Here is a 17,995-nt window from a genome sequence, read left to right as displayed (position 1 = left end):
TCACCTTTATAATGCGGCTTTCATAGAGCCAAACAAGTAGGGTTACTTTAAAAAAATAAACAAAAATGTAGTGGCATTTTCAGCAATGTTTGTACTCCTAAATGGAAAAGTGTTATTAATTAATTATTTATAAAATATTTTACCAGGAAGTAATATATTGAGAGTTACCTCTCGTTTTCAAGTATGTCCTGGGCACAGAGTAAAACAAATAATACAAGGTTACAAATAGTTACATAAATGAACAGGGTATACATTATATACAAGACATTGCATGCACAGTTAAAGATAATTTATATTATGGGCGTATGAAACAGTTACAGACCAGATTAAAATGTGAGACAGCCTTAGATTTGAAAGAACTTAAACTGGTGGTGGATGTGAGAGTCTCTGGTAGGTTGTTCCAGTTTTGGGGTGCACGGTAGGAGAAGGAGGAACGGCCGGATACTTTGTTGAGCCTTGGGACCATGAACAGTCTTTTGGAGTCAGATCTCAGATGATAAGTGCTGCATGTGGTAGGGGTGAGGAGCTTGTTCAGGTAGCTTGCCCATAAGGAATTTAAAGGCAACACAGGAAAGGTGAATTTTGCACCCAGACTCAAGTGATGACCAATCTAGTTCTTTGAGCATTTCGCAGTGATGTGTGTTGTAGTTGCATTGGAGAACAAAACGACAAATTGAATTGTAGAGGGTGTCAAGTTTGCGAAGGTGGGTTTGAGGAGCCGAGCCATATACTATGTCTCCATAGTCAATAATTGGCATTAGCATCTGCTGTGTGATACGCTTTCTAACCAGGAGACTTAGGGAGGATTTGTTCCTGTAAAGTACCCCTAGTTTGGCATAGGTCTTGGTTGTCAGGGTATCAATGTGCGTCCCGAATGTTAAGTGGGAGTCAAACCATAAGCCCAGGTATTTAAAACTAGTGACAGGTGTTAGGGTGGTGTTAGCGTTGGTTCTAATCAGGAGCTCAGTCACTGGAAGCTTTAAAAATTTAGTCTTGGTCCCAAATACCATTGTTACAGTCTTGTCAGTGTTTAAAAACAGTTTTTTTGGGAAATCCAGTTTTCGAGTCTCAAAAAGTCAGACTGAAGTACGTGTTCAAGGTCGGAGAGGCTATGGCTGCATGCATATAAGATTGTGTCATCTGCATACATGTGTATTGAAGCTTCCTTACAAGCTGTGGGAAGATCATAGATGAACACTGAGAAGAGTAGGGGCCCCAGAACAGAGCCTTGCGGGACGCCACAGGTGATATCCACGGGGTTGGAGTTAGAGCCTGAGATGGACACATGTTGGGATCTACCTGATAGGTAGGACTGAAACCAGTTTAAAGCATGCTTCCCTATTCCAGAGCTCTGGAGTTTGTTAAGCAGGATAGCATGATCAACAGTATCAAAAGCCTTTGCAAAATCTAGGAATATTGTACCAGTGAGTTGACCACGTTCCATTCCACACTGGATTTCATTGCAAACTTTTAGCAGGGTAGTTACGGTAGAGTGTTTGGGGCGAAAGCCAGATTGGAAATGGCTAGGGAAATTTGTCTTGGTATAGTAATCGCTTAGTTGGGAGTGGACACATTTTCCCATGACTTTGGATAGGATTGGGAGAAGGGAGATTGGTCTGTAGTTTGAGATAGTGTTTTTGTCCCCACTTTTGAAGATTGGGACAACTCTAGCAGTTTTCCAGGTCTTAGGGATATGGCCTGCAGACAGGATAGAGTTGACTATGGAAGCAATTGGTTTGGCAATTGCTGGGGCACCAAGTCTTAGGAACCTAGATTGTAGTAAGTCAGGTCCACATTGGCTGCTTAGTTGTAATTTGAGGAGCGCTTGTGTAATCTCCTCTTCAGATACTGGGCCAAATTGAAAATTGTGGGCAGTGTTGGGAGGGGGTGGGGCTATATGGGTACTCCCAGGATGAGATTCAGGTTTGTGGTTTGGGTTGCGTTTCATTAATAAGTTAGTAGCACACCCCACAAAGTAATCATTGAATGCATTTGCAATGTCGGTGGGGTCTGTCAGAGTAATATCCCCCTTAGTGATATTACTTGGTTGTTGATGATTAGAATGCTGGAATATGTTGTTGATAACTTCCCAGAAGTTAGTTGGGTTTGATGTATTCTGGAAGAGATTGTCAGAGTAATATTGTGCTTTTGCATGCCTTGTTTGCCTTGTGCACACGTTCCGCAGGCATCTGTAGTGATTGAGATCCTTGGTAGTGCCAGTTACTTTGTAGCTTTTCCACAAGGCATCCCTGAACTGGTAGAGTGCTATAAGGTCAGGTTTTACCCATGGAAGGTGGGCCCCCCGTACCCTTATTCTGCGTAGTGGAGCATGGGTATCACAGAGTTTTAAGAACTCGGATTGGAAATAGTCAAGCGCAGAATCAGGGTCGGGAATTAACCCTGTGCTGTCCTAGGGAAATGGAGCCGCCGCCTCTGCCAGCAAAGGGTTAATATGAGATCCTTATATCAGAGAAATTCAGCAATCCTGCATTGTTAGAATAGTAAAAGCCTCCCCAGATACTACAAATCCTGCACTGCTCCACTTTATGAACGTGATCATTAATATTTCTTTAATGAGCTAATTATGTGGCTGTGTGGATGTAACCACACACTGAATTTTACACACACAGAACTATGACCACTAACAATGACAACATCTAGTCTTGGAGAAGATACCCAGGGTGACCGTTAATTCTTTAACCCCTCTACCCCCCCTCCACCCAAAATAAACAAAATAAGCCTGGGAAATTCAAACAGACCAGATGTTTCAGAGAACTGACAAATTCTGTGGGAGAACAGACTTCTGTGGACTCGGCAATGAATTGATCAGTAATTGATGATTAAAGATGTGAAGTATCTCTGGGATTCACTAACCCCCCTGGTTTATCTCATCATTAGTGTGATAACTCACATTGGAGATCAATGAATCTCTCCCCTATGTGTCTGGTGCACATGTGGGGCCATGTTTTATTAAGCAGTGATAAAGGGAAAGGGGCCTACTGTAAGGCTTGGCACTATTTAGTAAATATTGCCCATGGTCCTCAACATTGATGCAATTATCAATATCTGTCTCCATTATACCTTGATCACTGTCCTCTATATATGTCAATTATCTCCAAGCTGACAATGTTAGAATGATTCAATACTGGTTTTGTATTGCCATTTGCTGATCTGTTCATAATTTAGGTAAAATAGTATTAGCTCTGAAAGAAGACTGGTCTGGATCAGTATCATACCGTTTGTGACGGTAGGGGTAAATATGGCTGCTGTTAATAAAGGTTAAGTCTGCCATTACCCCTACCTGTCCGTAATACATTGGTATTGTATTATGTTATGTATATATGTATCTCTTTGTATGGTTCCAGCACCTCAGGAATCGGGTTAATATGTTTGCAGGAGAATTGTTGCAACGTGGTCTGTGACCTTTCCCTGTATCCTTGTTATGTTGCAAATGTTATGTTGCCGTTCTACCCACCAATCAGGGCCTGGGCATGTAGGCAGCACCTGGCCCCGAGTGTTGCAATATTATGTTTTAAGTGTATAAAAAGGTGGGGAGGAAAACCCCTAGCAAACAGCCTGCAGAGAGTTAGGCCTGGGACATAGTGGACTTGAAGCTTGCTCCTGCTCTGCCTCGCCTGCTGAAATGGAGCTTTTTCCTGTCCTTGCAGGCGAGGCAGTGAGCGCGCTCAGGGGGCGGGGTGGAGGTGTGCCGGGAGGCGGGGCTAGTCCCCCGCTCCCATTGGATGGGAGCAGTCACGTGACCGCTCCTCCGCTTCCCCGAGCGGCAAATTTCAAACCTGCCTGTCTCGGCAAAGTTTCTCAGCCTCCGCACGCATCAGCACGCATGCGGACGGGGAAACTATAGCCCCGCTGATGACAGATGCAGGGGCTTTGTGCATCTGCTCAGCGACGCTTAAACTCACTATGTCCCAGGCCTCGGGCCGCGCTGATCAGCGCTCCTGCTCTGCCTCGTCTGCTCAAACTGGAGCTTTTTTGTGCCCTGGCAGGTGAGGCAGTGAGCGCGCTTTGGGGGCGGTGCATAGGTGGGGTGGAGGCAGGCCGGAGGCGTGTCGGAAAGCAGGGCAGGGTTAACATGGACTTAGCTGTCCGGTATATGGGTCACACCTCACCTCCCTTGTGCATTTGCCGCTGAGCTAGGTTGGAAGCTGTTGGATTCATTTGCTTTACTTGTGAATGTGTGACTGCGATTGTGTGAATTTGCTGTGTGATAACAGCAATTGCAGGACAGCGTTTCTAAACCAGGATGTCACAAGCACTCTATCTTGGTGTCTTGCAACCCTCAGGCAGTTTAAATACCGATTCATCTGTATCGGTTTACTCTTTGTTTCTCCAGCACTGAAAGTACTAACATTTGGGCAGGTTGTCCCAACAGAAAGATGTTGTTCCCTTTGCACAGTCCCTGTGATGTTTGTGTCGGTGACACAGAACAATACAGCAGCCTTTGGCCTGCACAACTCTTAGCAGAGATAGCTTATCTGCAGTCGGCACTGATGGCCTTTTGTGGAGAGAAGCCACAGCTGATCCGGAGATCCGGGTGGAAACCGGTATTATTTGCTATGTTGGTAACATGGAAGCAGGAGCGTCCAGGGCACATTTTGGAGCAGGGCAACTTAAAGACTCAATACTGGGGCCAAATAAACATACTTTATTCAGCCTCACATATTCCATCATGACATGAGCCGTTTAGTTTGAATATTGATGCAGAATGCATTTAAATTGTAATTCAAACAAGTAATTCTTTGAATATGACTTTATAAATGAGCCTTTATCACTGTAATGCTGGGAGCTAAGCATATATAATAAACGGATGTATCAGATTACGTTTCTTTCCGTCCCTTTTCTTCACTTAAAACTGTAAATTGAAATGGCCTAAACTTCATCTGACTAGCAAACTAACACCAAATATATGAAAACTTGATGAACTAGTTATTTAAACTAATGCAAATGCTGCGGGAGAGAACCAGGAATAATTGATGGAGTGCATTCTAATACTGCGGTCTGCTTAATACAGAAACTCGAGTGGTCCTTGAGGTCTACAGGATTCCCACTGTAAACGGCTCACTATGATTTTTGCTCAGTTTTACAGAACCACTAACGGAATTAATGAAGTGAATTCAATTTTAAATCTGTTTTATTACATGAATTAGGACACTGACAGATTGCAGACTAAATACCTGCATGTGTCTATGATTTATCTATTGTAGTAGTAAAAGCTGAAAAGGTTAGTGCGCCTAATATATCTATGGAAAAGCAGGTCAGAGGTGTCCCTGATGTGTCTTTGTGCGACAGGTGTGGGTTGCTTGATTTTAAAAAGATGAGGAGAATGTGTCCCTGATGTGTCTGTATTAATAAGATGCTGAGTATGTGTCTCTGATGTCTCTATGAGATGTTGAGAGAAATGTGTTTCTGATGTGTCTTTGGGAAAAAGGGGTGAGAGTACGGTGAGTTTGTAGAAGGGATGAGCGGTATGTGTGTCTGTGAGAGTGTATGAAATATATGTGGTATCTGTGGTAGGATTTGTTCTAAAACAATATGTGTCTCTGAAGTCTCTGTTGATGAAGGGTACATGCCCTTGTCCTTGGTGTCTGTAACAGAAAGATGTGGGCTACACGTCCCTGAAGTCTGTGGGCTACACGTCCCTGAAGTCTGTTGGCTATATGTTCCTGAAGTCTGTTGGCTATATGTTCCTGAAGTCTGTTGGCTATATGTTCCTGAAGTCTGTGGGCTACACGTCCCTGAAGTCTGTGACAGAAGGATGCGGGGTGTGTGTTGAAACATGGTAAGTGGTATATGTCTGTGATAGAGGGGTGGGTGGTAAGTATTCCCTTGCCATTCTGTTATTAGGTATCTCAGAAGATACATGTGCAACCTACAGCTATATTCTCCATGACTGATGTGTACTCCTTGTGGCACTTCTTCTTTCTGCGTGGCCTGAGCCCGGGAGCGCTTCCCTCGCACAGCCGCCTCCGTACGGGGATCTTGCTGTAGATGGGAATACTGGACATGCTAAGATCCTCCTGAATGGTGAAAGGGTTAATACACCCGGTGCACAGGCACTGCGCTTCCGGAATATCAGTCGGGATGCGGTTCTCATCGTGATTTATGCTGCAGGAGGGAGAGATAAAGAGCATGAGGTATGGGTTTTTTTTTTTTTTACCACAGGCAATTTTCAGCTCCATGTTGCAGCTACAGTAAGATCTTTTCAGCTCTATGACTGTGTTGTGATCTATATAACAGAGGTGAACTCTTTGGTTATTTCACACACGTGGACAATTAGGTATTTCTATAGAAGGCCAAAAAAAATGCAGATTGTACCAGTCCTGCAGCACCTGGTCTGAGGTTTTCTAAGTACCTCAATTAATACTTAGCGCCAGTACTCATATACTGTACATATTAAACATACTTTAACCCCCTTAGTGCCACTGGACAGCTTAAAAAAAAAAAAGGTAACAAATTAATTACAATAAGGTCGATCCACACTTGGCAATCCTGATCGGTTTTGCACTGACAATAGCGCTTCATCAAAGGATAAAAGGGAGGAAGGGGGAGTGTGGGAAAGAGGGAAAGTGAGAGAAAGTGAAGCTGGGAGAGAAGAAACGGATTAATAGTGCCCAGGGTGATGATAAGATCATCCAATGAGAAAATAAAGCATCTGCAGTAGAGCTACGCATGGCTATTTACCAAAAAGTCTCCACGCTACAAAATGGATACTGCAGTAATGGTGGAAGAAAGCACAAGGTGTGCGACAGGGACAATTACAATTTGCTTTGTGTGAAGTTTTGCAGTTTGGGGACCGTGGTGAGTGGTCCCATAGGTTGCTGACAGCTAATTTCTTATCATTGTGTGGAAATTGAACGAAGTTGCCGATCGATTAGTTCACCTGTGATCGATCGGAATATTCGGCTTGGGGGTTCACTAAAAGGCTGTCAGTGCAGCAAAAGAGGACCAAAGATACAAAGTTCTGTAGGGAAGATCATGTGACCAGGCAGTCACTAGATACAATTGGTGCACTGCTGGAGAGAGTGCAGGGCTCAAAAAGGTGTGTGCCAGAGCCTGTTTCAGAAGAGGAAGGGGATGTGACTTTGTAAATGGTTGCTATAGAAACAAAAAATGCTTAATACATTTAAAGCGTAATTCACAGTTGTTTTTTAAAAAAAATACTACAAGTATTTTCTCATAGTACATAATTGATTTATTTAAAAACATGTAGGATATTGCTTGTTCTGCAGCTTTAATAACAAGCAAGTCAAGTTTTTAACCATTTTACTGACAAATGAGACTGTGCTTTCTTTCCAAGCTATAGTAACAAGGGGTAAAACAAATCAGCAGATATATTCATATTCTGCTGTTGTATTGTTTTGTGTAAACAGGATATTTAACTTGGTGAAAGGTGGAAGTCTCTGGAATCCATTCAATCACTATTCAGACTGCAGTGCTAGCCAACTGTGAGCTTTACACAGGACTATAATCCCCTGACCAAGAGCTTTCTTTACTTGGCAGTGCTAAACCGTAAGGCACCGTACCACCCATTTACTTAAATAAGCCATAAGGGGCAGTATAGGAAAAAGAGGCTACTCACTATTTTGGCCAACTCAATGGGGTGGGTGGAGCAGGCAATTTATTGTTTCTCTACCAGATAAGGTGATTATTAACCAAAGTCACCCAGCTACAACACTGGGGGAAACCAGAGCAAACCAATGATACCAGATATATCAAAGGAAAAACGCACATTACTTTCAATGGGATTTCTTTTCTTTAATAGACATGGTGCAGTGTTGCACTGGTTATGCCCCAGTTTTGCAGTTGGGGGGGTTTAGTTAAAATGGTATGTGGTGTCCCTGTATTCATTTTCTTAAATTGATTAATTGGCCCATATACATGTAAAGGAAAATAAATAGGTTTGTGGTTGAAAAAATAAATGCCCTTAGTACTGGAGCTTAGATCTCCCAGACTCACCTGTAAGCCCAGGGTGAAAGGCTCCTCCTGTTAGAGAGCCACAGCCTCAGATTCACTTCACACCGGTTCCCAGACAGCTCAGAGCTGTTTTTCAGCTGGCTCACCATCTCCATCAGGCTCTGCTCATAATCCTCCACCAAGCTATAAACCTGAGATGGGGCAAATGAGTTTAGCCCTAACACTGGATCCGGGGAAGCCTTTCCCTGGGCTTTGTCTTGTGGTGTCCCAGGAATCTCCTTGACCTTGGAGTGACCTTTCTTTCTGCCTTTGGATGGTTTGAAAGAGTCTGAACTTAAGACTGGAGTTAAAAGCAGAGAAGTGGCAAACAGCAGCACCTGAGAAAAGAGACAGTGGTAAAGCAGTGGGTGTTATTACCACACTAACGTGACATCATGAGTCCACAACACAACACTCAGCCCCCCCTCTAATCCCCCAACAACGCTAAACAAAAACATGTGAGACTAATGGATGTTTCCTTAGGCCGAGTTCACTCTGCCTACTACCTTGCGGTGTGTGCTTGCTCGTGCCTCTGCTGGGCGATGTGTGCTCATCCCCAGCAGACTGAATGACGTGATTGGAGGCGGGACTTTAATAAATAAGAAAAGAAACAAAGTGTGTGTTTGTAATCGGCTGGCGAATCGATGGTCTATGTAAAATGGCAGACGTTTCTTTTTTTTCTGTGCTTTCCATCCTGGATAGAAAATGTATCGATCTTGGTTATATGAAGGTTGGCATCCAGTGCTATCAGGCAATATATCTGTAATGGTGCTTCCCCCACCCCCTGGGAGATTTGGCCATTACTGGTCGTGTGGTGCATGATACCTGCTGGTAACAGGAGGGCTGAGCTGTCCGCCGGTGGTAGTGGGGACACAGGATCAGGTTTCTGGGGTACATTACCCACATGGTTCTCTAGCAGTGCAGCGCCTCCATCTGCTGTAGGCCCCAGTAGATGGAGACAATCTCTTACAGTAGAACTATCACCTCCCCCCCCCCAGTACGATCACATATTAGGAGGGAGTATAACAGGAATGGGTTATTCTCTTGGTCTGTGCAGTACAAGAACAAGGATCTCTGCCCACTGCAGTCTCTGGGATGGTCAACTTGAGGATGGTCCCTGGACTACCACTACAGGTCAGGACCCCTGCAGCTGTCCTAGCTCTTCCCGATTTCCCTATCAGGAGTCAGGGTATAGGTCCACACTCGCTGTCCCCCAAGGGGAAGAGAAACAGGGACGGCCCCAATCTCAGGCTCCCTGTGTGCAACCTGCATCTCTGTGGGGAGAGGCACTACTAAATTTGGGGCTGCACTGCCCTTAAGTACAGCCAGTTGGAGGGCTCGAGGTCTGTCCCATGATTGGTCATGCTCAGGCTTGATGTCACTGCCTTCCACTGTCACTCCTGTGTAGCATCAAGGAGGGGGAAACCCCCATGTTGACTACTGGCAGCCTGATTCTAGCAGGGCTTACTGCCAGGAGTAGGGCAGGTTAGTAGCCAAAGCTGGCATGACTACATATCTTTCTGGCTGATATGGTACGATGTTTAGTTATGTACTGCAGCCCTGTAGCTAATCTGGGTACAATGGAACTGTTTAGTAAGGTAAGATATGAAGCATGAACTTGCTGCTACTGGTTTTCTACCTGGTTCAGTGAGGGGGTTCTTTTTAAACCATGCACTGCCTGGCGTTTGCACTTTCATATCACATCATGATAGGAACTACTGTACCACAAAGCATCCTTGGAAAACAAGTTTAAACTCTAGACTTGGAGAGGATGGTTTCGCTTCTCTCCTGCCCGCAGGTGTGAGCAAGGAACAAGGACAGACTCATGTAAAGCAGAAAGTAAACCGTGAAGTGACATTTCCCATGTGTGTGAGGTTTAACATAAACATCCTTGACTGGGATATTTCAAAAAGATATAACACAAACAGTACATTACCTTCTGTTCTGTCAGAAATGACCCCCCTTCCAAGCACTTCCGCAAAGAGTGTATGCAGAAGAAAAACAGATCAAATGTGAAAGAGAGCGGCAAGCAGAGAAAATTATAGAGAAAATGATAGAGAGACATAAGAGCGATATGTGGTCTTTATATCAATATGCTGTAAAGCTGCTCCCTGTGCTGGAGAACAAATCGGCTCTACTCAAATAATTGGGACTATAATCTTCTCTCCAGGGAAGGGCCTTCGTAGCATATTGCCCTGGAGAGAATGTGAGGGAGAACAGATAGGAAGACAGAACAAAATCTGGGGAACAAGAAAGTAAAACACTTCTGACTCGTCATAAGTATCAACATGTTGCTAACACACAGCACAAACCCACTAGTAGCACACATCACATACCCACTACTAGCTCACACACCACATATCCACTGTAACACACACCACTAACTCACTTCTAGCACACACCACATATCCACTGCTAACACACAGCACATATCCATTGCTAACACACAGCACATACCCACTACTATACTAGCACACAACATACACCCACTCCTAACACCACATACCCACAGCTAGCACACCACATACCCACTGCTAGCACACTACATACCCACTGCTAGCACACTACATACCCACTGCTAGCACACTACATACCCACTGCTAGCACACTACATACCCACTGCTAGCACACTACATACCCACTGCTAGCACACTACATACCCACTGCTAGCACACTACATACCCACTGCTAGCACACTACATACCCACTGCTAGCACACTACATACCCACTGCTAGCACACTACATACCCACTGCTAGCACACTACATACCCACTGCTAGCACACTACATACCCACTGCTAGCACACTACATACCCACTGCTAGCACACTACATACCCACTGCTAGCACACTACATACCCACTGCTAGCACACTACATACCCACTGCTAGCACACTACATACCCACTGCTAGCACACTACATACCCACTGCTAGCACACTACATACCCACTGCTAGCACACTACATACCCACTGCTAGCACACTACATACTCACTGCTAGCACACTACATACCCACTGCTAGCACACTACATACCCACTGCTAGCACACTACATACCCACTGCTAGCACACTACATACCCACTGCTAGCACACTACATACCCACAGCTAGCACACTACATACCCACAGCTAGCACACTACATACCCACAGCTAGCACACCACATACCCACAGCTAGCACACCACATACCCACAGCTAGCAAACCACATACCCACAGCTAGCACACCACATACCCACAGCTAGCACACCACATACCCACAGCTAGCACACCACATACTCACTGCTAGCACACCACATACCCACAACTAGCACAGCACATACCCACCGCTAGCACACAGCACATACCCACCGCTAGCACACACCACATACCCACAACTAGCACACAGCACATACCCACTGCTAGCACACAGCACATACCCACTGCTAGCACACAGCACATACCCACTGCTAATATATAGCACATACCCACTGCTAACACCCCATATACACTGCTAGTACACAGAATATACCACTTCTAGCACACAGCATATACCCACTGCTAACACACAGCATATACCCACTACTAACACACAGCATATCCACTGCTAGTACACAGCACATCACTACTAACACACAGCACATACCCACCGCTAGCACACAGCACATACCCACTGCTAGCACACACCACATACCCACTGCTAGCACACACCACATATCCCTTGCTAGCACACAGCACATACCCACTGCTAACACACCACATACCCACTGCTAGCACACACCACATACCCACTGCTAGCACACACCACATACCCACTGCTAGCACACACCACATACCCACTGCTAGCACACACCACATACCCACTGCTAGCACACACCACATACCCACTGCTAGCACACACCACATACCCACTGCTAGCACACACCACATACCCACTGCTAGCACACACCACATATCGCTACTAACACACACCACATACCCAGTGCTAGCACACAGCATATACCAACTGCTAAAACACAGCACATACCCACTGCTATCACACACCACATATCCACTGCTAACACACAGCACATACCCACTCCAAGCACAAACCACATATCCATTGCTACGCCACATACCCACTCCTAGCACACAGCATATGCCCACTACTATCACACCACATATCCACTGCTAGCACACAGCACATATCCACAGCTAGCACTCCACATATCCACTGCTAGAACACAGCACATACCCACTAATAGCACAGAGCATATACCCACTACTAACATACAGCACATACCCACTGCTAGCACACAGCACATACCCACTTCTAGCACACACATACCCACTACTAACACACATACACCCACTGCTACCACAAAGCATATACCCACTGCTAGCACACATCACATACCCACACCTAGCACACAGCATATACCCACTCCTGAAACACAGCACATACCCACTGCTCACACAGCGTTTACCCACTGCTAACACACACCACATACCCACTGTTAGCACACGGCACATACCTACTGCTAGCACACAATATATACCCACTAATAGCACACAGCATATACCCACTACTAACACACAGCACATACCCACTGCTAGCACACAGTATATACCCACTGCTAGCACACAGCACATACCCAGTGCTAACACACTGCACATACCCACTACTAACACACACATACCCACTACTAACACACATACACCCACTGCTACCACAAAGCATATACCCACTGCTAGCACGCATCACATACCCACACCTAGCACACAGCATATACCCACTCCTGAAACACAGACAATACCCACTGCTCACACACAGCGTTTACCCACTGCTAACACACACCACATACCCACTGTTAGCACACGGCACATACCTACTGCTATCACACAATGTATACTCACTGCTAACATACCACATATCCACTGCTAGCACACCACATACACACTGCTAACACCCAGCATATACCCATTGGCTGACACCCAGCATATACCCACTGCTGAAACATTCCTATATACCCACTGCTAACATATTCCTATATACCAACTGCTTTCATGAATTGATCATGTAAAACTGATATCTGCAACAAGAACTTACCAGTCTATGAAAGCCAACCATTGCGCAGAGTGAGGGACTAGCATACACAGCAAGAGACTTCACAAACAGGAGGAACTATTCCCAAGAGTGTCAGTGGGGCGCAAGCTGCACCTACTTGGAGTCCCTCTGGCAGGGCTGGGCCAGATCCACAGTACAATCCTTTTCTAAAGGTGCTGAGTAAAATGTTAACAAAGGCCCAGCTTGTCCCTTTCTCCCTCTGTTCTGTCTCTTGTTTTGTCCCTGACTGTACATGCAGGGACTGTGTTTGCAGACTGGCAACGCAGTGCACAGCGGCTTCTGTTCTCACACTCTGCACACAGACCTGGCTGATATGCGCTGTTTGTTTGCTAGTTTTGAAACCAAGTTGGGACTGGAATCCCCCAATTAACACAGTTAGATGGAGAATTGTGAAACTGCAGTCTTACCAGCTGCACTGAAGGGCAGGGTATCCCTTTACACAATCTGTTCTGCTTCGGCTAATTTAGGAATAAGCAAGAAGTTCACTGTCAGCAAGTAAATGCTGTGAGCTAGCAGTGGGTTCCTGGTGCATGTAAGCACTGGGTATACAGTGTATGCTGTGTATTTATTTCTAAAATGTTTTACCAGGAAGTAATACATTGAGAGTTACTTCTCGTTTTCAAGCACGTCCTGGGCACAGAGTTAAGATGACAAATACAGGGTTACATTAAATGAGCAGAGGTTAAAAGTTATGTTTACAGACATTTCATGTACAGTTAGAGACACTTAGGGGGCTATGCACTAAGTTCCGAGCTTTTGCGCCAGGCTGAAAAAAAATTGCCCATCCGTTAAAAAGTGAAGCCAGAGGCGCGATTTACTAAGGCCTTGAGCCCATTTTCTATCGGACGTGCCAAAATCTGGCTTATCGTGCGTGCAATGTTTATTCCCTCTGCTAGCGCACTGAAACTTCAAGTACGATAGCTGATAGAAAAAAAAAGACGCCTGTAACATTTGCATGGAGATTCTGCATCTCCATGCACGGCTGTTACAGGCGATCGTACACTAAATAAATATATTTTAATAATAGTGTACATGAGCAGGGGGTCTTCGGAGCTGAACCGCATTGGTTTCAGGTCCAGGGACCCCTTACTTCAGGAGATACAGGCCCCGTTATGGGGTGCTTCCGCGTCACGTGACCGGGACATTTAAATTCTACAAGGGATACCGGCACCCCATAACGGGGTCTGCATCTCCTGAAGTAGGGTGTCCCCGAGGCTGAAATCAATTCGGTTCAGCTCTGGAGACCTCATACACATCTACACTACTGTCAAAACACACAACAATAACCAATAATTCATTACCGTAGCGGCTATCCGCTATGGTAATGAAGCTGCATTAATGTAAATTTTAATAATAGTGTGCGGGAGCAGGGGGTCCCCTGAGCTGAACCGCATTGATTTCTGCCTCAGACCCCCTGCTTCCCGAGTTACAGGCCTGGGTATGGGGCATCGGATGCCAGTGTCACCGCCATCTTTATAGCGTCCAAGACGCGACGTGGATCCCCTGATGAAATCCGCTGAGACGGAAGAAACGCGTAGGGTCACGTGGTATAGGAGCTACAGTGGTGGAGCAGCCCAGACGCCTGAGTGCAGACGCCAGTGCAGGAGTTCCCTGTTATCTCATTGGAGAGGGTTCGTGTGGAGCCGTGCAGACTAGGAACCGCAAGTTGCTCATCCGGGTTGTCGGAGAGACGCTGAGACGGTGACACCAGCAGCAGCACAGCCTTGCAGTTCACACAACCGCATGAAAATGGAAGGAAGCAGTGGAAGGCTGACGTCTGTCTGGTGCATGGGCTTGTCCCATAAAACGCTTTTAATACACTGAAAAAGTGTGAGTGTGCAATTATCTATGTTTATGGTAAATTAAACCTTTTATATCAGATTTTACACATGGATCGGGCGCTTTTTCTTTTGTTCTAATATATATATATGTAGCCAGGTCACCCCTTTCACCTTGCGACCCCCATTCTTTCCGGGGCCAGGATCGATGGCGGGTGCTGCCGGAGGCAAGCGGCAGACCCGACGGCCATTCCGGAGGGTGGGGGCCGAGCAGGGAGCGCTCCGGTGCGCTAGAGATCTTCGGCGGCTCCCGTGCAGGGCGCCACCATGTTGCGCAAGTTTGCGCATGCGCGACTATCTCGTGCCGCCAGGGGCTTACCGCGCATGCGCAAACGTGCAAGTCTAGCAAGTCCAGGCAACCTTTAGAAAGTCGCGCGAGAGTAGGGACAGGTAGGGAGATGTTGCGGCGGCCATTAGGGAGTTGCACAGGCGCAGGGAAGGCACACACGTGGCCCCAATGTAATTGCAGCCTCCACGGGACTACAACTCCCATGAGGCTTAGGGCCAAGCACACCAGGTGCCTCCGTGTGGCCAGTGAGGGCCAAGGATCCCTAGAGGGAGCAAAAGGATACATTTCGCGGGCTTGGACCACGTTAGGCAGTCAGAGCCAGGAGCAGCCCAGGGAAGGAGGTAGGGTACAGGAGTCAGGGACTCCCTGTACTAGGCCAGCACCCCCAGGGCCCGAGATAGCTCTGAGTTACCCCATTAAAGTGAGTGTTGCCAGGGGTTGCCCTAGGTTAGGGACCCTGTCACTGAGGTTTGTCAGTTGGAGTCAGGGAGCTGTGAGGGAAGGAAGGGTGCGGGGAGTGAGTGCAGCTCCTGCACCCACATAGGTACCCACACCCCAGGTAGGCCCCAACTCCCCACTAGGTTAGTGGGTAAGTGCCGAGGGAGGCCCAAGATAGGGACGCTGCCCTTAGTGTAGTGCTGCCTTGTCAGAGTCACGGCTGTCAGTGCTGTGAGGTCTGACAGGCAGGCACAGTGTTGCGCAGCAAGTTGACTGCCAGCATCCAGTGGGTCACAGCTTGTTGCTGTAGGCGCTGGGACTAGTTTAGTACAGTCAGTACTGGGAAGATTTAGGGGAGTGGGGCTGGTTATTAACCCCTGTAGACCCCTAGGAGTTTCCCCCAAAGTCATTACAGGTTGCGGTGCTGTAGGGACGGCCTATAGTATAGCGCGTGTCACTTAGTGCTGTAGGGACAGGTCCTATGTTAGGGATCCTGTCACAGTAGGGTAGATTAGATAGGGACCCAGCGGACGCTGCGGTTCCTGCTAAGAGGTTCGGATCCAAGTTGGGGTCCTCAGAGACTGTTTCCAGGGTGGGATCGCCCTCGGCGGTCCGTGTGCAAAGAGTCCGGTTGGGGATCAGATGACGTCATCCTACGACTGATCCTTTGTGAAGTTGTTGCTGATCTGAGCACCGGAGTGCTCGGCAGGTACTATACAGTTCTAAGTGCACCAACGGGCCCTTAGTGTAATTGTGGCTGCACAGTCACCCATTGCCTCTCTCTGCAAGAGTGCGGGACATTGCGTGGGGTTCTTTGGACACTGGGTGGGATCACCTGGTGTTGGGGAAGCGTCCTGCGGGACGTCGCAGTAAGTGTCTCCTCGAGAGAGGGACACCTGTTCTGATATGTTATGATGTTATTGCCGTGATATGTGTTATATGCTGTTCCCAGTAAATGCTATTAGTTAATATATATCACTGTGTGTGAGTATTGATTATTTGTATGTGTCCTGCGAGGAACTACTCCCCCTATGGTGGGAGCCATCGCAGGTGGAGGCGCTGAATTGAGTAAGTGGTTACCCCTAGTTTATAGTGCCCCAGGTTCCCCGTGGCGAAAGCTCAGCCCTCCTGTGAGCCAACAGGTAACGCACCACACCTATGGTAACACCGTATGTTTCTCCGCCCCCACAGTATAATCTGCGATTGGGGGGGGGGGGAGAAACCCGTTACATATATATATATATATATATATATATATATATATATAACACCAATATACAAATAAATGTTAAAGGATTACATAAACATGCATAAATAAAAACATGAAATCTTAATCTCAAAATCAGCACATTGCATAATAAAATTAAATTGTTTTGATGACGTCATCTTAAAGGCAAATGAAGCTCAGCCATTCTGATTGGCTGGCTTCATTCCCTTTAAATGACGTCATCATTTTGTTTTGTTTTTACTAAATCACATGGTTTACACGGCCCAATCAGGGCCGTGTGAACCATTTAACGAAAATGTGACGTCATAGGCCTATAAAAGCCTTAGTGCCTTAGTGGTAAGTAGGGAAAACATGCAGAGAAGGGGTTATGGTAAGTGTGTGTATGCAAGGGGTCAATATTTTATTGCTACTGAACTGCTTCATTAAAGAGCAGAGTTTTGAGAGGGGCCCTGAAGGTGTCGAGAGAAGGTGCTTGGCGGATATTGGGGAGAAGGGCAATCCAGAGGAGTGATACATTAAGTGAGGTTTAAGGCAGGAGAGGGGCATAGGTTATGTGGTATATTGGTGCATCACCACAGTAAGCTCACAAAAACATAAGTCTCTTTGAAGTAAATCCAATATCCAGGAACAATTACATAATCGCAGAAATAATCTTCCCAGGGTAGAATGGGGACCTAGTGGTGCCCACACAGCTACCACAACGTGTAGTTCCCAATATGAAATCATTCACCCCTGGGGTATAATGTATAAACAGTCCAGCACTAGAGAGGTAACAACAGAGGGGCTATAGCCCTTTACCTGACTGTGTGTTCCAGATAAATGGATTCCTCAGCGTGCAGTCCTTAGAAGTAAAGGTCCAGATGAGTAGAAGAGAGAAGGAGCACAGCTAGCTACATCCAAGATGCAAAAATATGAATAAGGGCAACTCCAGGCAAAGGAAAAATTATATTATCCTTTATTAGACAGCTTAGCAATGGTATAGGACAATGCACCAACGCGTTTCATCCCGCAGGACTTTCTCAAGGACTTTCTGAGGACCTTGAGAAAGTCCTGCGGGATGAAACGCGTTGGTGCGTTGTCCTATACCATTGCTAAGCTATCTAATAAAAGATAATATAATTTTTCCTTTGCCTGGAGTTGCCCTT

At 46.2% G+C, this 17,995-nt stretch overlaps 1 protein-coding gene across 1 annotated transcript; it reads right to left on the bottom strand.

Annotated features, from left to right (window-relative positions):
- Window positions 1-5,134: 5,134 nt before the first annotated feature.
- IL17B (interleukin 17B) lies at window positions 5,135-13,424 on the bottom strand. The gene is made up of 3 exons (XM_075600959.1): window positions 13,040-13,424; window positions 7,978-8,312; window positions 5,135-6,126 (listed from the first exon to the last, which is right to left on the bottom strand). The coding sequence occupies exons 1-3, from the start codon at window positions 13,058-13,060 to the stop codon at window positions 5,871-5,873; spliced, it is 612 nt and encodes a 203-aa protein (XP_075457074.1). The 5' UTR covers window positions 13,061-13,424; the 3' UTR covers window positions 5,135-5,870.
- Window positions 13,425-17,995: the final 4,571 nt, after the last annotated feature.

Source organism: Ascaphus truei, chromosome 5, assembly GCF_040206685.1.
Source record: "Ascaphus truei isolate aAscTru1 chromosome 5, aAscTru1.hap1, whole genome shotgun sequence".
In the NCBI taxonomy this organism is placed as follows: Eukaryota; Metazoa; Chordata; class Amphibia; order Anura; family Ascaphidae; genus Ascaphus; species Ascaphus truei.
This window is presented reverse-complemented; position numbering and strand designations above follow the sequence as displayed.